This window comes from Taudactylus pleione, unplaced genomic scaffold (assembly GCF_031769625.1).
Source record: "Taudactylus pleione unplaced genomic scaffold, aTauple2 ptg000201l, whole genome shotgun sequence".
NCBI lineage: Eukaryota > Metazoa > Chordata > Amphibia > Anura > Myobatrachidae > Taudactylus > Taudactylus pleione.
Window position 1 is genome coordinate 47,600,817 of NW_028284603.1, and position 26,793 is coordinate 47,627,609.

Here is a 26,793-nt window from a genome sequence, read left to right on the forward strand (position 1 = left end):
TCGTCAGAGGGCTGGGCTCTGTGACGTGACATACTTCATTTAAAAGCTGAATCAGCCAATCCGTGTAGAGAATATGCAAATACACACCGGGACCCTATAATTTACTAAGGTCTCGTGAAGTCGTTCTTTACAGTGAACATCAGTTTGACATGTACAATTAAATTAAATTAACCCTTCATACACGGCTAACTCTAAGACAATGATAAAACGAATCATAGAAGATCCGTGCACTATAGTGTCATATGATTCACGGAATCAATGTATATCAAATCAGTCTATATCAAATAAAAATGACAGAGCAATACATAATAAGTATAAAATGCAAACTAATTCACATTACATAAGAAACAAAAGCTTTTAGCGAACAAACGAATTTCGGCCGCACTGACTGATTTGCGCATGCGTATAACGATCCGTACACATGCGCAGTTGGGCAAACATCGCTCGGAGCGAACGAGCGGCCGCTTACGAGCGGCTCTGAATCAGGCCCCCAATTAGAAGTTTACAAAAATGATCTTATTAAATGTAAAAATGAAAAGAAGAAGAAAGTGGACTTAGATTACGAGCATCATCGTGTATACAGCTGGCTGACGGGTGCATATTCTAAGTCTGATAGACGCCCGTTGTTTCGACGCACTATGGACTGGTCAAGGTTTGATACGTCTGAGGACACTGGTACCACCGAGAGTGAAGCAGAGGCCATAAGTAATGTGTCACCTAGACCGAGTGGCTCTACTAATACTGGCAAACGCACAATAGCTCGTTTTTTAGATTTAGGTCCCATCGTACCCGCAGAGGTCAGCAGAACCAAAGGGAGAGGAAGGCCTCCAAGCGGACGCAGGATCTAGTCTTCAATTTGTCTGATAGATCATTTTCGGAATGTGAGCTTTCAGTGGTAAGTAAAGGGCTTTCCTTTGTACCAACTGTCCTATTTGATAAAATCCAGTGGAAAAAGGAACCGTACATGTTAAACAGGAGCATAAAAATTAAAGAACATTTTGCCACTAGTCCAACTCAGGAATCTGATGTACCTCCACAACTTGTAAAATTGCAGGAAAGATCTGTATTTGATCCTGTCAGTACTAATGCGTCTATTTTCTCGCCTTTTAGACCAAGCAGTATGTGAAAATCCCAAAGTTTTACAACCTAAGTTTAGGAATTTGAATAAAGTTGAGCATTTAGCTCTGAAACAGTTATCTAAGTATGATGATGTTGTGTTTCGCCAAGCGGACAAAGGAGGGGCAATTGTGATCCTTAACTTGTGCGATTATAAAGATGAGGCATTTAGACATCTTAGCGATGTTTGTACCTATAGAAAGTTTCCGCAAGACCCTACATAGTTTATTGGCAGGCATTGGCTTGTATGCAAGGTTTTATTTCTACATCTATTAAGAAAGCCTTAGAGGTGAATTTTCCTATTAGGCCTATTTTCTACCTTATCCCTAAAATACATAAGGACCCGGTGAAGCCACCAGGCCACCCTATTATAGCCGCCCGGGGCTCACTGTATCAGACCATCTCTACTTATTTAGACGCCCTCCTGCAACCGTGTGTACAGGCCAGACCTACTTATTTAAAGGACACCAATAATTTATTGTCATCTTTGCAATCTTTGCCTGATTTGCCGACCGATTGCATTTTGTGCTCGGTGGATGTATGCAATTTATACATGTGTATTCCCCATGCGCAGGGTTACGAGCTACAGAAATGCTTATTACCAACAACCCATTGTACAAAGGACCTCCTGTAGATTTGTTCTTACAGTTGCTTGAGTTAGTTTTGACTCGCAACTATTTCATGTTTGATGGACAGTATTTATTACAGGTTTCCGGCTGTGAGATGGGGTCCAATGTGGCCCCATCGTATGCCAATGCCTTCATGTTTGCTGTTGAACAAGATATATTTTTTACAGATCCTGACGTAGCTAATAACATCATAGCCTATTATCGTTATATTGACGATTTATTCATTGTATGGCGAGGGTCCCAACAAGCGTTTGTGGATTTAATTGAACAAGATAATAGTTTGACCAGCCCGGTTAAATTCACTTATTCCACTGATTTGTACAGGGTTAATTTTCTCGACGTCACAATAACTAAAAGGGAGGGACGTTTAGTGCCCTCATTGTTTTCTAAGCCTACTGACATGAACAACATTTTGTTGGCGAGTAGTGCCCATCCTGTCCCTTTGAAAAACGCCTTGCCTTTTTCACAATTTTTGAGAGCTTTAAGAATATCATCTGACAGGGTTGAAGCGCTGCAACAGCTGGATGCAATGTATGACAAGTTTGTTCAGAGAGGATATCAAAAAATTGATCGTGCAAAAGAAAAGGCACTAGCTGTCCCTATGGATAAATTATTAACCAGAGATAATGTTAAGAAGGATCACAGTGTTGATAGACATCTGTGGATTAATAAGTATAATCATGCCAGCACTGTTATCAATAAACAAGCTAAGCTTCTATGGCCCATATTAACATCAGATAATGATCTTAAAACGTTGCATAACAAAAAATTAATGTCTTGTTATCGGAGAGGAAAGAATCTGAGGGACTATTTGGTGCGCAATGATGTGTCATTATTGGGCAAGTCTCAGAATAAGAAATCTTTTATGGGTACTCTGAAAGTTGGGTGTTTTAGATGCCCTAACTGCATTACTTGTCGTTGTCTTCAAACAGGATCGTTTTTCTTCCACCCCTATTCAGGTACTAATTACAAAATAAGACACTATTTGACCTGTTCCACTAAATTCATAGTCTACGTTATAACGTGCCCATGTTCTAAGATGTATGTAGGTAAGACGGAGTGCACTTTAAAGGAGAGAATGGCCCAGCACCGCTCAGCGATCCGGGCCGTTCTTGCTTCAGGTTCGAGCGAGCAGCCAGTGGCAAGACACTTTGTCATGGCGTCCCATAATCTTTCAGCACTTCGCTATAAAATCATTGACCACGTCCCTCCTCTTGTTAGAGGCGGTGATCGTGGACGTAAATTATTACAGTGTGAGTCTCAATGGATTATGAGGTTAGATACACTTTCTCCCCGAGGCCTAAACGAAACACTGGGGCTCCAGTGTTTTGTCTAAACATAGCATTTTCTGTATAACGCATGGTGGTTGTTATGTACATGTCTACATTCTGATTGTGCCTGGGTATTGGCATGTAATCCATGGGTTAATGGTGCTCTCTTGTTTTTTGTGATTCATTTGTAATTTATCTGTTCTTCTGGCATGCTGCTATTTATGCTTTATTTAGCACAGCACGGTTTGTATAGCGCACAAGCTGTGTTATATTGGGGTAACGAATAGCTTATTTATTTATGTATGTGCTATTGTTTGTGTAATCAGTCATTATTCAGTTTATTGTGCTTTAATAGCAAGAATGTATATTGTTATCCACAGCTCCACTATCGCATTCCATTAGTCTGTTATGCATTCTTCTTATTGTGTTGATTTTTGCGATTTAGAGGCCAGTAAGCACTATAGACTGATTTTAATTATATGTTATTTGTGTCGGTCGCAATGTTGTTTGTTGTGTGGTAACCATGGCGATTGCCCTGGTAAATGTTGGACGGTGGGGGAGGATGTGACGTCACTGCTGGCTCCGTGGACTTCCGGTTTGGAGCAAGGAAGTGATGTCGCGGTGAAGCATGGTACCTAACTGTTATTTATACGTGGTAAGTGTTATATGTTTGTATGTACTTTATGCTTGAAAAAAGCGCCTATTAAAGGCGCTGAAACGTTGCAGAAACTATCTTTCACAGTTTGTCGTTTTTTTCTACGGAGTGCCGCCTTGTGGGTGTTATGTTCAGCCCGTCCTGTTTTCAGAGGCTGACTGCGGAGGGCACCCGGCTCAGGACATAGTGGAACCCGTGAGTGCCAGAGACTAGGACGTATATATATATATATATATATATATAAATATATATATGGGAATAGTGATTCTAGCGCAAGAGAAAGAAATACAATGAATATCGTCCCAATCCTTCTCACAAGAACCTGCCCGAACAACAGGTGAAACAATGATGTATGGAAATGTGGAGTGAAAAGGGTCAAAGGCGATACAACAAACTGTATGTAATCAGACAAAATATCACAATAAAACAATCAATCTCATATAGGCAAAATGATACTTATAACATGGAACGTTACATGCAGCAATTCAGTGTGCTTGGTCAAATATTTCAATGATGATCAATTACCTGTATATGAAAAGAGGAAAAAAAAGAGAAAAAAATAACAATAAGGACCAATGTATAGTAATGTTGTAAAATTCAGATAATTAATTTCCCCTATTCGGCGGATGGAGAATGAGGAAGTGATGTAGTTTCCCTAAAGGTTAGGACAGATCCTCGCCACCATTAAATGATGGAATATAGCATACCAGGGACTCACTTGGATCTGGTGTGTAAAATACTTGTAAAGGTATCTTTACTAGAGATGAGTGGGTTCGCATCTCAGAGATCTGAACCCACCCGAATTTTGGGGATCTGGGGTGATCCGAGCGATCGGGATCGGCATTGTGACCGCCGGCATCATAATAATAACGTATACCGTATTACTTTCTGACGAGTTGTAGAAAAAGTGACCACCCATGGTTGGTGTTCTATTCTTCTCGAAAAATTACAGTTAACAGATATCTGGAGAGCATGACATCCGCTTGATTGCAAATTTATATGTTTGTCAGCAGCTCATGGATCTCTATCTAGACTGGGCTATATCCTTCTGTTAGACACACTTTTCCATATAATTGTAGGTACAGATTGTGCTGATATGATTGTTGGATCATGCTTTGGTTTGGGTTACTATTGGGTTACTTTTGCCATATAAGGTGATAGAGGTCCTTACTGTCATTGGCTGTGTCTCACTTCTCTGTCTTTCTGAAATATATTACAGGCAACTTGTGTCAATTCTAAACATAATATCACAGATCATGAGCAAGAGATTCCCCTTTTATTTTGCCAAACTTCTCAGGCCATGCTTAGAGGAGAAATTCTTTTAACATTGTATTTAGAGATAATTACTATGCCTATTGCCTCGTACTACTCTATCAATGTCAAATTTCGCAGTAATCTGACTAGCTGTACATATACAGGTTGAGTCTCCCATATCCAAAATGCTTGGGACCAGGGGTATTTTGGATATCGGAATATTCCATATTTTGGTATATTTGCATACTATAATGAAATATCTTGGGATTGGGACCCAAATCTAAACACCGAATGCATTTATGTTATATACACCTTATACACACAGCCTGCAGGTAATTTTAAAAAATATTTTCAATAATTTTGTGGCTCAAACAAAGTTTGTGTGCATACATGAAATTCATTTATGTTTCATATATACCTTATACACAGAGCCTGAAGGTAATTTTATACTTTATTTTTAATAATTTTGTGTTTTAAACAAAACTTGTGTAGATTGAACCATCAAAGAGCAAAGGTTTCATTATCTCAGTCATGCTTAAAAAATACGCATTTCGCAATATTTGAATATGGAAGGCTCAAGCTGTATTACACTATGGGGAAATCCAACATCTACTCCAGCTTTGGAAAATCCTATGGGGGAGATTTATTAAAACTTGGAGAGAAGTTAAGTGGAAAGAGATAAAATACCAACCAATCAGCTCCTATCATTTTCAAACCCATCCTATAAAGTGAGAAAAGAAAGGACAAAAGAAAACATTTCTTAGTAACTTATTTGTAGGTGAAAGGTTACGTTATCTTCTGCAGATATTTCACACTTTATTGAAAGCAACTTAAAGGTGGGTACACACCTAGCAGATATATCTGCAGATCTAGTGATCTGCAAATATATCTGTAGATGATGGTCATTCATAATATACACTGAACGACCATCATCTTCCAGGCAGCCGTGGGTCCCGCTGGCCGGGGAGCTGGTCCGCCCCCTCCTCGCGGCTGCCGATGCATGTCTGCGACCGCCCGTACACACTTGCCGATGGACAGATATGTCTGCAGGTATATCTGTCCATCGGCACCAGATATATATTGTCCGATTAATGATTTTGATGACATTTGATATTCTCTCAATATGTATCTTAAGAGAAACAGTGGAATACTAGCAGTTATGTTTTTAACCCTGTAGGGCAATGGTTCTCAAACTCTGTCCTCAGGACCCCACAAAGTTCACTTTTTCCAGGTCACTGAGTAAGTGCACAGGTGTATTCATTACTCACTGACACATTTTAAAAGAACTACAGGTGGAGCTAATTATTTCACTTGTGATTCTGTGAGGAGACCTGGAAAACATGCACTGTTTGGGGTCCTGAGGATCGAGTTTGAGAACCTGTGCTGTAGTGTATATTATTTTCAGAATGAAAGGAAAGATTTGAATTATTGTAAAATTACTTTTTTATGTTTCTTCAGGTGAGATATTTTGTTTTCACACTCCCATGGGTTATGAGCTCCCCTACCAGACTGATCACTTGCAACAGCTGTTATGCTTTTTGGCTAATAATGTTTATAAAACCAAATATGTGTACAGTATAGTGACCTGTTTAAGCCAGATTTGGTGAAAGTGTGGCATTGAACTGTTACTTACAATGTGGTCCGCTGATCTTCCCATTATTTCTACTCCTTAGAATCGACTGCTTCATTGTGGTTCTATGTCTATGATGAAACATCTACACTCAGCAATGCTGTAAAAAGTACATATTCTTATTATAAACAGAGTCTATGTTTTGCAGAGCCATCGGAAACACATGGTTGTGGGAGAATCTGGAAATTGTTGTAAATGTAACTATTGTAATGCCTCCCTTTTTTCCATAATTTTTGTGAATGCAGCAAAATTAGCAAATTTTAGAATAAAATAATGCTTTTTACCTGTATGTTACATCAATTGTTGTATTTTGATAGGTGCGCTACAATGCCAGAAATTGAAAAGGGTGTTACCCGCATTTACAAGAAGTGGGGCCTATATATTGATTCCTTGGAGGAGCCCGTTCAAATGCACATATTGAAAACTCTTTGAATCAATTGAATGGTTCCTCCATCACCAATTGGACAATCCTCATGACTGTGTGTTCCGCTGGCAGGCTGTAACTGATACTGCTAGGCTTGATTCTTCTCTGTTGTACCCTAAAGGGGCAATACAATTTGATTGCTGTTTTATTTTGTTTGCCATTAATGGAAATTGCAATTCTTGTGTGATACCCCCATATAGGTGCCCTTATACATGGGCAGTTTTGCAGGATGTAGGAGTTCTCCCAGCCCCCTGCTTATAGTTAGTTACTGTATACATTAGTGACAGTGTTGAGGACTGGGGTAGCTGTAGAAGCCAGTGCGTGGGTGAAATTTCTAGATGACCATGCACCAACTTAACAGTGTCTCGCGGACCTGGCGGGACACATCCACAGAGTGATGGGTAGTTCACGAATGATTAGTTCAAAATGAACTAATCTTCAAAGTGAACTAGTTCACTTAGATCATAGCTCTGGCAAAGATTAGTTAATCAGGAACTGAAACAAGTGGGAGGAGTTAGACACAATGAAGTGAGAGAGAGAGAGCACAGCAGCTCCATTAGGCATGAGTCAGTACTGCTAAACTACCACAGGTGGCACTGCTGTGCTGAGACATTGTGAGGACTCGGTGGAGCTGATTGAACTAGATTGTCATGATGACTCATGATTCATTCTTCTGGCATCTAATTCGGTAGTTCAATTAGGTCAGTGACTCATGTAAGTCACATGATACATTCCCCATTAGCTCTCTCATGTATTCATCATGAGTCAGTACTGCTAAACTACCACAGGTGGCACTGCTGTGCTCAGACTTTGTGAGGATTTTGTAAAGCTGATTGAACTAGATTGTCATAATGACTCATGAGTCATTCTCCTGGCATCTATTTCAGTAGTTTGTTTAGGTCAGTGGATCATGTAGTTTAAAAGTCACATGATACATTCCCCATCAGCTCAAGACACAGTGCTGAGTGCTGCATGCTATATACTGTACTGTAGTTTTGTTTATTCAACAAGACATGGGGTGATGTTTCAAAGCTTCAAGAGAGATCAAGTGGAAAAGTTGCCCATAGCAGCCAATCAGCTTCTGTCATTTTAGAGACTGCTAAATAAATGACAGAAGCTGGCATATACAATCCCTACACTATCAGACCCATTATCTCCCTAAATACTTAAAAATAGAAAAATAGCATATTTTTGAGAGGAAAACAGAAATGCAATTATAATACTTGTGATTTTTGGCAGACTGTGTGCCAGCTAGGCAGCTGGGTATCATAATGCTGTAATGATAATGGGCCTATTTTCATGTGGAGGCCTGGAGCTGTAGTCCCAACCACCCCATTTTTAATCTAGCCCTGGTGCGCATTCAGTGACATTAATGGGTGCAATTTAAAAAAATAAAACTGGGGTAAAGTCAAGGTTTTTTTTTCCAAGATTGTTTTTTTTCAATTACTGTGTTTTAAAAGCAATAAAAAGTGACACGGTCACAATATTCTGAATTTGGGTTTTTCTCAAAAATAAGTAAAATTGCAGAGCTAAACATGTCACTACCATTTTTTGTATTAGTGATTGCTTTTTTAAAATATTAAAAGATCAGGCATCTTAAACATATCTTATCATTTGAACAAGGCTCATCTCATCCAATGAGCTAGTAGTAGAAATGCCTACTGTATGTGTAATAGCCTAGTTCTGTTTCCAATCACTTCTCCAGCAGTGTTTCAGAGCCAGTGATGTAATGACCTAAATGAACTACATGAACTAATCTTTTGAACTAATCTTTTGAGAGTACTAGATCATAATGAACTAATCACCAAAAGGAACTAGACTTCCCATCACTACATCCGGGATACCCAGCAGGAGTTCATAAGAAGAAGACTCACCGGCAGTTGGTGTGTCCTGACTCCTGATGTGCCGCTGAAGGAGCAGGGGCTGCACTGACAGTCAGAGGGAATCATGTGTGCTGGGGGTTGGGACGCGTGGCTCAGGCGGAGTTGAGAGATGGGCACCAGCCTCCCCTTCGAGCTATGCAGTGAAAGGAGGCAGGTGCTGGGGAAGTTTAGGTGGTCCCTTTTCCCAGGATAGCGGGCGGAGGGCAGTGAAGGAGTCCCTCTGCAAGGTGGAGCTGGAGGCGAACTGGAGAAGGGCTGAGTCAGCCTTCTCTGACAATACAGCGACAGACGGCAGTTAGTGTTGAGTGGCGCGTATCCGGCTCCTCCTCTCCTAAACCACCCCTGGCGTAAGTTGCAATATTACATATTACCTGGGCTCAACAAATGAGAAAACCCCAAATAACATAACACATTCCAAGCACTATCCTGTTATTGTTGCAATAGAAAATTCTGTCTTGCCACGAAAGGTGACACATGGGTGCTAATTTGCTCCAGGATGCTAACAGGTTGTCAGCTAGCAGTTGTCAGTGCTGGCGTAGGGCCTGATTCTGCAGAGGACGCTAAACTGTTGTTGGATGTGGTTTCCCGAATCTGCGCCTACGCAGGTCCCATTTTGCGCATGTGCAGTACGGGTCCTACGAGATCGCTCGCATCCCCTGCTATATCTCTGTCTGAGTAACAGGCAGAGGCGTATGTGGGGCGGGGACTGCCTGCTTTCCCGGAAACAGGGGCATGTCGCCCCCATTTTACGGGAGTGCCAAGGCCAGTGTCTGTGTCCATGGACGCAGATTCCTGGCCTCGCATGCCGGTCAGCCTGTTGAAGCTGAGGCTTATTCAGCTGGCCGGAGCCATCCAACATCATAACCACAGGTCACATCAAAGGGATCGCAGATGAAGCAGGAGATGTCAGACTCAGCTGCACACAGATATACAAGTGTTGCATATCAAATTGATCAGCACAGTCTGGTGTGTCCTTGTACATCACATTGTGTCTAAGACAGCAAAAAAAAAATACTATACCTGTGCCCTACAAATAAACCAAAGGTGATGGCTAAGTCTATCGGGCCGGTGTGCTCCAATAGTTATTTTCGCTGGTGTCTACTATTCCTCATTTGTGTACACCACAGAGTAGTACACACATTCTAACAGCTTCATCTACCTACAAAGAAGACCACCTCATCCTGGCTCAGCAAGTAGGCCAACACTCCTCCTCGGAGAAGCATGATAACACCCAGTGTGTGCTTCAAAGACTCTTAACTATCCAGTTGTGTATACAATTCCAATAATATAGTTTTATGTCTGTAGGTGATGTGCATAATATATGAGCCCATTAAAGAATAAATCATTAATACATTCTTATGTGATCCCCTTTTTGTAATTTCCTAATTAATAATATGGTATCCATGTAGATTAATTCAGACATGCCTTAGAGTTTTGTATTTATTCATTTAAAAAATATATATTACCAATAATATTTGAAAAGAAGTGCCACATTTTAGAAGTTATTTTATATCTACAGAACGGTATATTTCCTTTTCTCTCCATAGATTTTCAAAACATTTTTTTAAAGGTTATAATTTATGCATTCTATGCTTCATTATAAACCAAATCGTGGTGCACAGTTTTAGTTTTAGTTTCAAGTCAGTTCAAACCTTTGGGAGTTAGTTTTCTTGAACATCGTGTTCAAAGTTGTCAAAGCCTAAAGTCAGTGGCAAACGCAGGATTTTCAGAGGGGGGTTTCCAAATGATTAATTTTAGAGCGAGTGTGGCCTGTCAATGAAGAGGGCAGAATTGGTACTTAACCAGCTTTAATAAGCGTCATACAAAGTGTAGTGTGTGTAATAGTTCCAGCATATACAGGACCAGTAATCACAGTAAGCCATTACATTCGGCAGTAGGGCCATCTTGCCTGAGCTGAATGTATTTATTGTAGATGTGAGTACCATTCCAGACTATTGGAGCAAGTCCGGGAGCCTGGAGGAGCAGCAGAAGAACCTAGCACTGCTCAGGACATATATGTATATATTGGACTCTATAGCAGTGCATCCCTAACAGTGCATGTTTTCCAGATCTCCTAGTTGGTGCACAGGTTATATATTACTGGCTGTTACATGTTAAAAGATCCACAAGTGGTGCTAATTATTTCATTTGTGATACTGAGAAGAACATGCAGCTATAGTAACATTCTGTTATATTACTATTTCTATTGCGGTCATGGTGTGGTCTGGGGAGGGGGGTTTCCAGGCAGACGGAAACCCCCTCTGCATTTGCCTATGAAAGTCTTAGGGAACCTACAGCAATGTACTACAATTTACTACAGTATAATGTGCCTGATACCAATTGTATGTATAGCGTTCCTGCTAGGCTGTTTTAGCGGAGCACCGCGCCCTACCCTATTTCTGAAGGGCAGAAAGCACCCTGCCCTCCAGCGCGGTGCCCCTCTGAGACAGCCTGCGGGTTCTGTCTCCACTTGCGGGTCACAGTGTCCCGCGGGTGGTAAAAATGGCGGCGTAGCGGTCACCGCCGGTGCATGGATGCCAGGCGCATGCGCTTGCGGGCTGCCTGGCATGTCCGTAAGTGCCGGGCACACCCCCAGGAGTGACGAAAAAGGAACGCATCATAAAGACACGCCCTTGGCCACGCCCTCTATCTTGCGCTCACAGAAGTGCCCTGGCTCTGGGTCCGGCACCCTGCATGCTGCCGGACCTAGAGTAAACACTGTATGTATGTATATACAGTGTATATATATATATATATATACTGTGTATATATATATATATATATATATATATATACAGTTACTGAGCTTTGTTTTGTACAGATGTCGATATTGATTTGTGAGCTGTACAGTATTTATGCATTCAGCCTACAATCTTGTGCCTTCACCCATATAAAACACAGCTGGGAATGCATGAGCCTATATATTATCAGTCAAATTATATTATTTTCATGACAATCATATTATATATTCACTATATTTTGAAAATCAAACATCTCATTAATTTCCAAGCCATTTAACAGATGCATCCAGGACACTGTTTCGAGGTATCAGAATGCGATTTTTGAATAAGCTAAATTTGTTGATGTTATCAGTAATATTGAATATATATATATATATATATGCGTATACATTTCTGTGTGTTTCTCTTTATATATTAGCTGTTATGACAGTTTTTTGTCTTTGCCTGGCTGTAGTGGCAGAGGAGTAGGAGTGGTGAGAGCCAGCAGCACCATATCAGCTGGTCTTTGGGCTGTCCCCATGTCTCCCGGCTCTGGCCTTGATTCAGAGCCGGACGCTCTGACAGAGCGCTCGCTCTGAATCAGGGCCGTCCCTCCTTCATTTTGGAGCGGCCTCGTGGCCGCTCGCATAGCTGTGGGTGACTACCCACAGCTATAGCGAGCGGCCAAAATGATGGTCGCGATGGTCAAGACCATCGCGACCAACGGGCTTGCAATGAGACCCTTGCTTTAGGGTCTCACTGCCGCAAGCCCTGGAGTGCTTTTGACTCTATCAGAGCCAAAAGCACTCCCACTGACACCACTAGTGATGTCAGTGGGGCCGGCCCCAGACGGTAGGCGTTCCCATGGGAACGCCTCCGTCTGGGCAGCCACGCCCCCGGCACGCCCACCAAAGGGGGCGTGCTGTCAATCACCATCGACAGCACGCCCCCTTTGGTGCGAAACCCATAACGACGGCTTGGCCGTCGTTATTCGGGACTCGTGCATGCGCATGACGGAGCCGGCTCCCTCGTGCGCATGCACACTTGGGCAACATTGGCCCGCTTGCGAGCGCACAGCGCTCGCGAGCGGGTCTGAATTAGGCCCTCTGTCTGTCCACCACTGCCTTCCCTCTTTTGTCTGTCATCTGTCCCCTGCCATTTCCCACCTCTAATTTCCCTTCTGTCCCCAGAAGTTGTACCTAGTGGCAGTGGCATAACTAGGGCAGGGCGAGCGGGGTACGTGCCCTGGGCGCCATGGCAAGCCCTGCAGAGGGGGGCGCCGCCGGCCAGGACATCGTACCCGCACGCCCTCCCCCGCACCACCATTGTGTCCTGAGTTTGGTTTGTAACGAGCAGGCAAGTGTGCCTGCTAGCCTGCTGTTGGCTTGGCTGCCTGTAGGGGGAACTGCAGTGGAGGCTTGCAGCCCCTCCTAGGCAGCCTTCTTACAGCTCTATCCCCTCCTCCTGATCTGCTGGAGTCCACTGTCCTGGACTAGAGCCAGAGCTGCCGTCTGCGCCGGGTGAGGAGTGATTCTTCCCTCCCCGGCGCTCTCCATCTCCGCTGCCCGCTCTCACTAACTACAGGTAAGGTCTTAGGAGAAGGGGGGAGGGTGGCTAATGGATCAACAGCTGCTGGGGGTAGGGGGGAGGCTGTATTGGATGGCTAAACTGCCGCTGGAGGGGAGGGGGGTGTTCATTTTTTATGTGGGGGGCTGTGGCTGCATTTGTCTGTAAGTGTCTCTGTATAAGTGGTGTGTGTCTGTGTAAGTGTCTCTGTTTAAGCTTTATGTGTAGTCTGTATGTAAGTGTCTCTGTATAGGCTGTGTGTGTAAGTGTCTCTGTATAGGCTGTGTGTGTGTAAGTGTCTCTGTATTGGCTGTGTGTGTGTGTGTATCTAAATGTCTCTGTATAGGCTGTGTGTGTGTGTAAGTGTCTCTGTATAGGCTGTGTGTGTGTAAGTGTCTCTGTATTGGCTGTGTGTGTGTAAGTGTCTCTGTATAGGCTGTGTGTGTGTGTGTAAGTGTCTCTGTATAGGCTGTGTGTAAGTGTCTCTGTATAGGCTATGTGTGTGTGTGTGTGTGTGTGTGTGTAAGTGTCTCTGTATAGGTTGTGTGTGTGTAAGTGTCTCTGTATAGGCTGTGTGTGTAAGTGTCTCTGTATAGGCTATGTGTGTGTGTGTGTGTGTAAGTGTCTCTGTATAGGCTGTGTGTGTAAGTGTCTCTGTATAGGCTATGTGTGTGTGTGTGTGTGTGTGTAAGTGTCTCTGTATAAGCTGTGTGTGTGTGTGTGTGTGTGTGTGTGTGTGTGTGTAAGTGTCTCTGTATAGGCTGTGTGTGTAAGTGTCTCTGTATAGGCTGTGTGTGTGTAAGTGTCTCTGTATAGGCTGTGTGTGTGTTAGTGTCTCTGTATAGGCTGTGTGTGTGTGTAAGTGTCTCTATAGGCTGTGTGTGTATGTGTCTCTGTATAGGCTGTGTGTGTGTAAGTGTCTCTGTATAGGCTGTGTGTGTGTAAGTGTCTCTATATAGGTTGTGTGTGTGTGTGTGTAAGTGTCTCTGTATAGGTTGTGTGTGTGTAAGTGTCTCTGTATAGGTTGTGTGTGTGTAAGTGTCTCTGTATAGGCTGTGTGTGTAAGTGTCTCTGTATAGGCTATGTGTGTGTGTGTGTAAGTGTCTCTGTATAGGCTGTGTGTGTAAGTGTCTCTGTATAGGCTATGTGTGTGTGTGTGTAAGTGTCTCTGTATAGGCTGTGTGTGTAAGTGTCTCTGTATAGGCTGTGTGTGTGTGTGTGTGTGTGTGTGTGTGTGTGTGTGTGTGTGTGTGTGTGTGTGTGTAAGTGTCTCTGTATAGGCTGTGTGTGTGTAAGTGTCTCTGTATTGGCTGTGTGTGTGTGTGTATCTAAATGTCTCTGTATAGGCTGTGTGTGTGTGTAAGTGTCTCTGTATAGGCTGTGTGTGTGTAAGTGTCTCTGTATTGGCTGTGTGTGTGTAAGTGTCTCTGTATAGGCTGTGTGTGTGTGTGTAAGTGTCTCTGTATAGGCTGTGTGTAAGTGTCTCTGTATAGGCTGTGTGTGTGTAAGTGTCTCTGTATAGGCTGTGTGTGTGTAAGTGTCTCTGGATAGGCTGTGTGTGTGTTAGTGTCTCTGTATAGGCTGTGTGTGTGTGTGTAAGTGTCTCTATAGGCTGTGTGTGTATGTGTCTCTGTATAGGCTGTGTGTGTGTGTGTGTGTCTCTGTATAGGCTGTGTGTGTGTGTTAGTGTCTCTATATAGGCTGTGTGTGTGTGTAAGTGTCTGTATAGGCTGTGTGTGTATAAGTGTCTGTATAGGCTGTGTGTGTGTGTAAGTGTCTCTGTATAGGCTTTGTGTGTGTGTGTTTAAGTGTCTCTGTATAGGCTTTGTGTGTGTAAGTGTCTCTGTATAGGCTTTGTGTGTGTGTATATGTGTCATGGTGTATGTGTATATTTGTCAGTGTGTGTATATATATGTGTCAGTGTTTGTGTGTATGCAGTGTTCGCAAAATACACGTTACATGACGATGAAGGACTCCGTTTCTTAAATGAACGGGTCCTGTAGGAACGCCCTGTGTGCCTGCCGCCGCAGCAGCCGGGCCAATTACATCCTCAGCAGCTACCCCACCAATCACCATGGGCGGCAGCGTCTTCTCCTCCAATCGGCATCAGAGTCTCCGCCTCCCGGTCACGTGACGCTGCCAGGCTTTCTCTTCTCAAGATCTCTGCAGCACCGAATCCTGCCTCCTGTTCCCTGACACCCTGCGTGCATACGGCGGGCAGCACTGACATGCGGTACTGGCTGGCATGTGATACTGTGCGGCTACTGGCTTGGTGACTCCGGATCCCCCCTTCTCCTCCTGGGCCGATCGGCCCCAAGAACAGGCTGCCGGGTGCTTATGAGCTTGAAGTCTTCCCCGAGCTGCAAGTGCGTGTGGTGGGAACTTTCTGTGTGGTGCCAGGGTGCTCCCCCTGTGAGCCTTCTTTGCGATGCCACTGTTGGGACCCTACTGTTTGGAAACAGGGTGCTGCCAGTGTAGTACCAGTCTGTGGTGGGAAACTTCTGTGCAGTGCCAGGGTTGTGCCATTGTGTTTTGGGACCCTTCTGTGTAGTACCAGTGTATGGTGGGAGAGGACCCTTCTGTGCAGTGCCATAGCGGTGCCAATGTGTTTTGGGACCCTTCGATTTGGTGCCAGTGTGTGGTAGGGCCCTTCTGTCTGGTGCCAGGGTTCTGCCAGTGTTTGCTGGGATCCTACTGTGTATTGCTAGTGTTTGCTGAAACATGTTTGTGCAGTGCCAGGGTGCTTTCAATGTGTGGTGGGACCCTTCTGTCTAATGGCAGTGAAATGCAGTAACCCCCTCCTTGTCCCCCAGTACTGCATCAGCTGCTATTTACCCTTGCCCCAACCCTACCCCCAGCCCTGCCTGCCCCTTGTCTCCTCCCTGCCCCAACTGCTGTTTGCACCTACGCCCTCCCTACCCCTAGCATTGCCTGCCCTTACTTCCCTCTACCCTCAGCGCTACCCCATCTTCTCCCTGCCTTTACCCCCCCAGCTCTATCCCAACTGCTACTTGCCCTTAACCCCTTCTACCCCAACTGCTACCTGCCCCCAGCTATGTCGCGACTGCTGCCTGCCCTCACCCCCCATAATATGTGATGGGTCCCAGAAACAGTGGAGTAGGACCCCAATTTTCTAAAATGAGGGGTCCCCGGGACCCACAAATGTTTACGCTCAGCGCGATTTCTGGTATGTATGTGTGTGTGTGATATATATATATATATATATGTGTCAGAGTGTGTGTATATGTCAGTGTGTGTCAGTATGTATATGTGTGTGTGTATATATGTATGTGTCAGTATGTGTGTATATGTCAATGTGTGTCAGTATGTGTATATTATCAGTGTGTGTATGTGTTAGTGTGTATCTATGGTAGTGTGTGTGCATGTCTGTGTGTATCTGTGGCAGTGTGTGTATATGTGTCAGTGTGTGTATATGTCTGTGTGTATGTGTGTGAGTGTCTGTGTGTTGAGAGACAACGCGGAGGGGATGTGATGGTGTGCTGAGAGTTGATGCAGGGGGGAGATGATGGTCTGCTGAGAGATGACACAGGGGGGGAGGCGATGGTGTGGCTAAGAAGAGATGACACGGAGGGAGATGATGGTTTGGCTGAGATGATGCAGTGAGATGATGGTGTGGCTGAGAGACGCAGAGGGAAGGAGTCTGGTTGAACTGCTATCGTATGATGATGACCTTGTTAATATTCCTACACAAACAGGCATCTTCCGGACAATGTGACCTACATGAATATTGAATACCGACTGAAGACGCCGTCGTCCCAGGGAGGATGTATTTCTTCAGAGGTTCCACAGTGTGAGAAACTACCATACAGGTAAGGTGCGTATGGAATAGAAAGGAATGTTCCCAGACTGACAAGAAATTGGTGGCGTGTCATGTTGGCCCGCCCCATTTTCAATAGCCACGCCCCTGTCGTCATTTGACCACGCCCAAACTTGGTGGGGGGCTCCAATCTTAAATTTGTCCTGGGCTCCGAAGATCCTAGTTACGCCACTGCCTAGTGGTGTAAAGATTGTCATCATTGGTGGCCATGCACTGTGCACATTGTTGGCACACGCTACAGGGAATACTTATAAAATATAGTATAGATGCACAAGAATGGTAAAAAGTTACAGTAATTGTTGATTGGTTGTTACAGCTTATTGTTCTTCTCTTTGTTAGAACATTAGATGCAGTTGGTAATAAAATATTTTGTCTGTGGCCCTCAATAGTTTACTAAAATATATTAAGCCGCACCCAGACTGAAATACTTACCCAATCCTGATCTAGGCACATAACCAAGGCATTTTGTGGTAATCATTAGTAAAAGTTCCACTGATTAATTCCATGATGTTTTCAAGATGAGAAAATGCCTGAGTGAATTGTTTTTCATAGCCACTGTACATAAATGCATTATAATGCACACACATATGTTCACATTAATAAGCAGTGTAAATAATAAATATTAAGCTGGAGGATCTTGAAACATTAAAGAAATACACTCTTCGAATGCCTACATTTCTTTTGTGTTGTTTAACAGGAAAATGAGGGTGACAAGAGTAGTTCAATCATTGTACTAATCTATATAATAAAGTTAACTGCTGATTAAAAATATGTCAGCATGTCAACGCGCCTGACAGACTCCGGACTACACTAAAAATAAGGAAAAACTCAAACACCCTACCCACCTTCCACAGCAGAACATTTACTTAACAGTAAGTTGCTGTGAAGAACAATGCTGGCTAGTTGACGGATGTGAGCGTGGTGTACACGTCAGGCCTCACGTGCACCAACCCAATGACAGTGTGACATGTGGAACGGCAGCTGCAATTGATGAAGAAGACAGCCCATGGAGGAAGGAGGTTTTGAGATTGGTATAAGGGATATAACGGGGAGTAGAACAACAGAGGGGCAGCACAGAGAGAAAGAGATTGAGGATCAGAGTGATATAATGACAGGGGGAATTACAAGGGGGACAGCATGATAGAGAATGGGAAGAGAGAAGTCACTTAAAGACTTAAAGGTACATAAAGAAAGTGTAGTAGGAGAGAAAAACAGCAAGGAATAGAAAAAACTAAACGGGAAGAGAAACAAAGGGAAGAGTGTTGAATAGAGAAAGTGAGATAGAGAGAGAAGGAGAGAGAGATGAAGAGATAGCATGGAAACAGAGAGATGGAGTAAGAGGGGAAGAGTAGATAAAATATTAAGGGGTCTATTTACTAAGCATTGTTATGAGGAGTGAAGAGTGAAAAGTGATAAGGTGCCAGCCAATCAGCTCCCAACTGCCATTTTTCAAACACAGCCTGTGAGATGACAGTTGGGAGCTGATTGGCTGGCACCTTATCACTTTTCACTCTCTCTTCACTTTTCACTCGTCCTAACACTGCTTAGTAAATAGACCCCTAAGGGGCACTTTGGGAGCACAGAGAGACAAAATTACTTGTCTTTAGACATTATTTTACACAATCAGGTTAGAGAGGTGTCCAAGACCAGCCTTACATATTGGTCAAACTCATAATAATATAAATCATACATACAAATAGGCAGGTACTGTGGTGCAAATTACTGTTGGTGCCCATTTGTGCTCTGCAACATCCAACTGTAAACTAAATAGAGACTATCCAAAATAAAATGTAAAATCATATTTGTATGTAAATGCCATTTATATTTTTTTATAATGCTGCCACTGTAAAACATATTAGAGTATTGAAAGAGTTTGCTAATTTGCAAACAGCAAGCTTCAGCCATTATTATAATTATAATAATTTAATAGCCACACTGTTATTTTTTAATTAAGGCTGTAATTTCAATGCCTGAATAAGTGTTCGGAATGGAAAATGAAAATGAGTGATGCTGTTGGGAAACAGCACTTATTCCAAATAAAGAAAAAAGGCCAAGGACATTTCTTTCATGAGCGAGTGCTTAGAACCCTAGGGATAATATAATACTTACCTCATTCAGGAACGCTAAATTACTTTTTCCTGAATGTACTTTATACTGTTTTGACATTCATAAATATAATGTACTAATTATGTCATACTGCACATAAAAAAGTAAGAAATAGCAGGTTAAGTGGGTTCTACATTCATAGTCCAATGGAAATACCTGGTTAAATGAATTACGCTGATTACAGTATATTTGTACCTCTAGCTGTATGGAAATATCAGGTCACCAATTTTTTGAAACCTCCACAATATATCCAATCACCCCTTATTCACTCCTCAATTTTTCTAAACCATATCCCTATAGCAACAATACCTTTAAGTTTTAGAATTCTGACTTTGGCAAAAATAGGACTACAGCTGTGTCCACATACTTCCAGCCTTCTTACGCATTAAACAGACTTTCTAGATGCACCATACCGTGGCGTTACTCGGTAGCGCAGAGTGTCTTTTCATGCAACTTTTTCCCTTAAAATGTGTTTTGTCCGCAAATCTGCTGACACTGGGCCTGATTCAGAGCCGGACGCTCTGACCAGACCCCAGAGCAGGGTCTCGCTGCCGCAAGCCCAGGAGTGCTTTTGGCTCTATCAGAGCAAAAAACACTCCCACTGACATCACTAGTGATGTCAGTGGGGCCGGACCCAGACGGTAGGCGTTCCCATGGTCTGGGCAGCCACGCCCCCAGCACGCCCACCAAAGGGGGCGTGCTGTCACTCACCATCGACAGCACGCCCCCTTTGGTGCAAGACCCCGAGCGATGGCTTCCCCGTCGCTCGCCGGGTCTCGCGCATGCGCACAATGGAGGCGCCTCCGTCATGCGCATGCACATTTGGGTAACATCGACCCGCTTGCGAGCGTACAGCGCTCGCGAGCGGGTCTGAATGAGACCCACTGTACCGTAGCATTTTGCATGCAGATACATATCATTTTAATCAGCAAAAGCTGCTCGTGCATCCTTTGCCCTTTTTCGAATAAGATACATTTTAAGGGAAAAAAGATGCTCAGCGCTACAGAGTCACACAGCACTCGTGCGATATTGCATATTCTGAAATGCTAATAGGTTTGTATGACAAGTGAGGGCACTAGCAGAGTTTTACATAAATTCACTCACCAAGATTTAGCTAAAGCAGATTGTTATTCAAGGGCGGGCTGGGCCGGGGGGGGGGGCATAATCCCCTTGGGTTGGACCCACCTTGGGTGCTTTGGGCCGGCAATCAGCCAGACATGTATTTTTTTAATTATGGAAGTGGAGCCTAATGATAATCAGGGCTGTAGGGAGGGTGCAGTCAGTGCCATCTGCCCTGGGAGTGGCACGGCCAGTGCACTACAATCTATGAAGCTCCGCTGCAGCATACCCATACATACAATGAAGTGCCAGGCGCATGCTACAGTGGACAATTTGCAAGCGGTGCACCTGGCTGTTGCATGCTCCGCTGTCCTGAGTTAGTAATTTCATGTAATTGGGTGGAGGGCTTGACTAATTATTATTGTGGTGGGGATTAATAATATAATTTAATGGGGGGGGCTGGGCTATTCATTTATTAGTGCAGTGTGGTAATGTAATTTATTGGTGATGGATATTTAATATAATAGTGTCATCTTGGCAGTATCTATTAATTTAAGATGGGTACAAAGAGGGCTATTTACTAAATATTGATTTTAATTATTTCATGTCTGGGCTGTTTGGGATGGAGAAAGGTTTATTTATTTATTGGGGATAGGTACATAAGATCAACAGTGACTATGTTGATCCCGGAATGCAGGCACCAGTACTGTATGTTGTTACTACTTAGAGCATGTTGACCAAATTGGAATTCCAACTGTAAACATACTGGTAAAACAGTATGTTTAAAGTTGTACTGGTGATCCGTTTAACATGATGCCATGTTGGCATGCTGGCATCCAGTGGTGGCTCCAGAGGAGGGACTGCAGCGCAGTTCAAAATTCAAATATAGGAGCCACACAAACTGTCTTATCAAACGCTGACAAACATAGATGGTTGGGACTCACTGGCAGTTGGTGTGGTTCCCCTATTTGAATTTTGGAGTGTGCTGCAGCCCCACCCCTGGAGCCGCCACTGCTGGCGTCTGTATTCCATGATCGACATAATCACTGTCTACATAATGACTGTCAATCCCCTAACTACTTCCCATTTACTGAATGTGAGTACTATTGATTTACTGTGCTGGCTGTAATGTGGGAGGCCATATTAAATATCAGTGCTATTAAATTAATGTTGTGTTAAGCTGGGTACACACCTGACAGATATGTCTGCAGATGATGGTCATTCATACACACTGAATGACCATCATCTGCATGCTGCAGCTGTCCCGGCGACCGGGGGCGTATAGGGGGCATGGTCTAATCGCGGGAAGGCGTGGCCATGTCCCCTTAAAAAAAAAAAGCTGGGGAGGGGGGCGCTGTGTGCCCCTCAACCCGGTGCACAGCCAATGGGGGGCGCGATCAGCGTGATTGCTTCCCCTTTTGGCACAGGAGACTGTTCAGGTTTCTGCTTGAGCAGCGTCGGACAGTCTTCCAGTGCAGCCCAGCACACAGCAGCGTGCGCTGGGCTCCTGTGGATGGGGAGCGGTGCCGGACCCGGGTGAGTAGTACCCGCTCGCGTCAACCCCCCCTCTCTGCACCCATACACACTTGCTGATGGACAGATATGTCTGCAGACATATCTGTTCATTGGCTGTGCAGCACAGCCAATGCAATATCTCTGTGAACGACGTTGTTCACAGACATATCGCCTGTACACACTGGCCGATGGGCAGCAGATATATTGGCTGATCAATTGTTCGTCCAATATATCGGCCAGTGTGTACCCATCATAACTGGGAGAGAGGTCTAGAAGAGTCGTTACTAGAACTTCCATATTGCATACATCTTTTCCTTTTTTTCCAATATTTCAGGTTCCAGACAAGCACAAACTGATCTTAATAGAAAGAGGGGTGTTGTATATCAACAACATTAAAATAATTAGCATACAACTTAATAAAAGTATATTAAAAATGTATACTATTTAATATGGAAACAACAATGGTAACACAACTGCAAACATAATACTTATAGGCCTGATTCAGAGTTGTGTGCAATGCCGATGATATTGCAAATTGCGCATGCATCATGGTACATTACCGTAGGCGCACGCTGAAAGTTTTTATTCACAGTGTGATTGACAGACAGGGAGAGTATGGGGGAGGCAACGGAGAGAGCCGGCTAAAACTGCAGACGTGTCTCGATGTTTCAGGGGTGTGTCACATCCTGCATCTGCGATCCCACTCGCAGGAAACATGGCTCCGGTGTCTCAGTTACGCCGGCCATTCTTAGTGACTAAAGACTCACTGATAGGGGTTACTAAAGTGAGAGTTTTTAGAAGTGGAGATGTTGCCCATAGCAACCAAGCAGATTCTAATCTATTATCTTCTAGAAGGTGCTAAGTTAAATGTTAAGTAGAATCTGATTGGTTGCTATGGGCAACATCTCCATTTCTAAAAACTGTCATTTAATAAATATACCCCAAGGAATCGATGTTTGCATGATCTGCATCCAATTCTGTGTATGTGTACGCACTTGCGGACAGCTGCGATGGCTCCAGTGTGCGTATTTTTGCAAATTCTCAGCTAAAAAAATCACAACTGCATCAGCGTACAACTATAAACAGGCCCATATATCATAAAAAACACAGATTAATGGTATTCAGGAAAAAGCTGACAAGATGAAGTCACTGATATGTCCAAATAAGTGGCTACCAATAATAATAGATGGCGGACCAGCCACAAATGGTAACTTGAAAAGATAATAGGTGTTAGAAAGAAGTGAGGTATATCCGGATAATTTCCAGTTAGCAGATGGTTATATTACCAGCTTGTAGTGTAAGAAGTCTGTCAAGTCTTTAGCAAGAAAGGTCACAGTTGGTAGTAGCTGATGGTTGTATAAGCTGTATATCCCAAAATTCCTTCTTTTCAAACCAGTGGCCCAAAGTGTCCAATAGACAAAGAGCTTAACGCGTTTCTTTGTGGAAGTAAACTCACAACTCACAGAAGCATGTATGACAAGAGAAGCAGAATCTGAACTTAAAACATGAGCAGCATCAGGTGGTAAAAACTTATTTAGGAGGCTAGCTGCTCTTAACAGAAATGCAGGCAGCTTTGCCTGTGTATTTGACAACAGGGGTTATCTCTGACCAGGGGAGTATTAACCCCAGGAGGGACCCATTTGCAGACCCCCCTTCCCCGTTACCTTCTGTGATATATGCTCTGGCTGCAGGGTATGCAGTGTCGGGCCCTCCTGGGCCCAGCTTCCCATGTGGGAATGCTAAAGCTGGGTACACACTGGAAAGTTCTATCTGCAGATCGACTGCTCTGCAGATATATCTGCAGATGACAGTTGTTCATACACAATGAACAACCATCATCTGCCATCTGGCCGCAGGTCCCGCTGACCGGGGGTTGCATTGCACCCCCCTCCCCACGGCCTCTGCAGCAAGTGTACGGGCGATCGACTGACCGCCCGTACACAAAGCACGATGAGCAGATATATCTACCATCAGCTCTGCTGCACAGCCGATGCAATATGTCTCTGAACGATGTCGTTCACACACATATCGCTGGAACACATTGGCTGACGCACACATGATATATTGGCCGATCAATTGATTGGCCAATATATCTGCCAGTGTGTACCCAGCATTAGAGTGACAGCCTTTTTTTCTGTGCCTTAAACCGGCTTTAAGGACAGGCTACTACCCTGTTGTTTTTGTACCATTTTCCTCAGATTTATTTCACCTAGAAATCAGCTTTTGAACTAGTTTTCAATATACATATGGTTTTGTTTAATTATTATAATTTACAACACTGCCCACCCACTTATTTTCATAATTTCACTCCATAATTTAATTTCACTTCCTAAAAAGCAACTGTTTTCTGTGTTTTGTTATGCAATGTATTACAGGTTGAGTCTGCCATATCCAAAATGCTTGGAACAAGGGGTATTTTGGATAACGGAATATTCCGTATTTTGGAATATTTGCATATCATAATGAAATATCTTGGGAATAGGACCCCAATATACACACAAAATGCATTTATGTGTTATGTACACCTTATACACACAGCCTGCAGCTCATTTTATACAATATTTTCAATAATTTTGTGGCTCAAGCAAAGTTTGTGTACATACATGAAATTCATTTATGTTTCATATACACCTTATACACACAGCCTGAAGGTAATTTTATACAATATTTTTAATAATGTGCACCTTAGACAAAGTTTGTGTACATTGAACCATCAAAAATCAAAGGTTTCTTTATCTCAGTCATGCCAAAATGATTCCGTATTTCGGAATATTTGGAAATGGGAGACTCAACCTGTATACAGTAGGTAAGATCTGACCAAACCTGATCTACATTTTCCCCATATCCTCTACTATGATTCTCCTCCCGTCATTACCACCTTAAGTTCTTACATTTTTACTTATTTATGTAAATTGTATTTTCAAATGGGCAGCAATAAATAAAAAAAATCACATGCTAATAGAATATGAACTGAAAGATTTTAAAACCAAATTATGGAATGCATAATAAATGTTCTTTTATTTAAGATTATTTTAATAAATTCTTTAAAAGGACAATTCCTAATTTCTTTTTAAAGTGAAGGTTGTTCCCGTAGTGTTAGAATTCCATGGTGCTGTTGTCTTTTGTTAAAAATGAGGATGTTACTAACAGACCCATCTGTTTTATCTGTAATAAAAACAAAAACACAAACATATTTTTGGCAGTGTTGCCATGTTGAGCTAGTTACAGAGATTGAGTCATAATTCACCATCTGCTAATGTTGAATTAAATGGACCTAATAATATACTTTTTAAAGAAGAAAGAAACTTGAATGGCAAGTGTGAAATTAATTAAACACAACTCATGTATTACACCTGTGACCTAAAAACACTAAATATAGTAGTACAGTACATGTAAAGACATGGGCATAACTATAGTGGGTACAGGGGGTGCCATTGCTTTGGGGTCCAGAGGCTTAAAGGACCCAGATCATATAGTTGTCTACCAACATTGTCGGAGAGTAGGCTTCTCGTTTACAGCCTTTGTGAAATGATCTAGGTAGCGGGGATTTAACTCAGTGTGATGAAATTAAGACGATTTCTACTCCAAGTGCATTAGGAAGTAGCAGGTTGGTCCCCGACCCCTCCTTCCCATTCTTTAAACTCACTGGAAAAGGCCTTACAGATATTATGTAGGATTCAAAAGCTGTCAATAGGGATGGAGCACTTAAAGCATCAACATTGGCAATAAAGGTGAGATAAATGAACAGGTCAATGGGATATTATCACTTCTATGCAGAATAAGGCTGCCTAATGAGTTGACATTCCATTTTCATTTGAGTGATGTGTTCATTGGATATTATTAAGTTAAGGAGGGCATGTGTAGTCGATGCTATTATGGTAAGGGGGCAGTGTAATGTGGCATATTTTTAACTGGTCATTGTAATGTGGCATAATATGAACAAGGGACACTGTGATGTTACATAATCTGAGCTGGAGGCATTGCAGTGTGGCATAATATGAACTGGAGGGCACTATAATGTGGCACGATAACAATTTGATTAATTGTAGTGTGGTATAATATGAAGAGGTGGCACTAATGTGGCACAATATGAAGTGGAGATAATGAAAACACTGCACTTTAATATTCAAGCTGGGACATCAGTGCAACACACATGAATTAAAAGTTTATATATATGATTATTTAATGGCGCCAAATCGCACCACACGAATCACATTAATTAGATATACATGAATAATTAAAAACAATTAGCACAAGGAATCCTATTAAGCATAAAAAACAGTAAATGCAATGTATTCAGCAGAAAGAGTTGATCAGACTCTTATATAGGTACTAAAAAAGAAAAATAGAGACTCAAAAAGTATCCAAAATGAGTGTAGCCAAGAATGTATCAAAAAGAGAACTAATAAAGGTTGCTGCTCCCTCATTTGTTACTGGAGATCCACCCTGGGCTTGTTATTCTACACTGACCACTACCCGACTGGCTGATGTACGAGCGCTGCTCGGTATATTCCAGCTTGTAACTCAGAGCCACTGGGCTGCTTGGATATGTGAAGCAGTCCGGGTCCAGCGTCATCATACATGGTCAGTGTTTCCGGCTCTCATCTCGCTGTGCTGCTTGTGCTGCCTCCGGTACACATAGCCAGTGGCTGTGAGCGTCCCGCGGCGGACCTTGGAACCTGCGCCGCTGTCATCTTATTGATACAAGAGCCGTGAGTGCCTGGTGGCAGATGATATTACTGGACTTGTTCTGTCCTGCCCTAAGGTACAGCCTCAGATACAGGGTGTCAGAGAATATCCACCACTAACCAATCTGCTGTCAGCAGACATGGATATACGGGACTTTGATAAGTAGCAGTGGATATATAAAGATACAGATCCTCATATATATGGCCAACTATTTCTTAAACACAGTACTGTCAGGCTATATTTAATATCCATTATCAGAGGAAAACTGTTACATGTCCGATTACTGATAGGATCTGCAGGGATACCTTTTAGAGTCACTAATTTGTATCAGCCATCGGGATGATATTTCTCTTTTTGATACATTCTTGGTTACACTCATTTTGGATACATTTTTGTCTCTATTTTTATTTTTTCGTACCTATATAAGAGTCTGATAAA

The 26,793-nt window shown here is 42.9% G+C and overlaps 1 protein-coding gene across 1 annotated transcript; it reads left to right on the plus strand.

The window, feature by feature from the left end:
• Window positions 1-638: 638 nt before the first annotated feature.
• Window positions 639-3,081, plus strand: LOC148518362 (uncharacterized). Its single transcript, XM_088477447.1, has 3 exons — window positions 639-705; window positions 1,111-1,305; window positions 1,691-3,081. Exons 1-3 carry the CDS (start codon window positions 639-641, stop codon window positions 3,079-3,081), a joined length of 1,653 nt encoding a protein of 550 aa, XP_088333573.1.
• The last annotated feature ends 23,712 nt before the right edge of the window (window positions 3,082-26,793 follow it).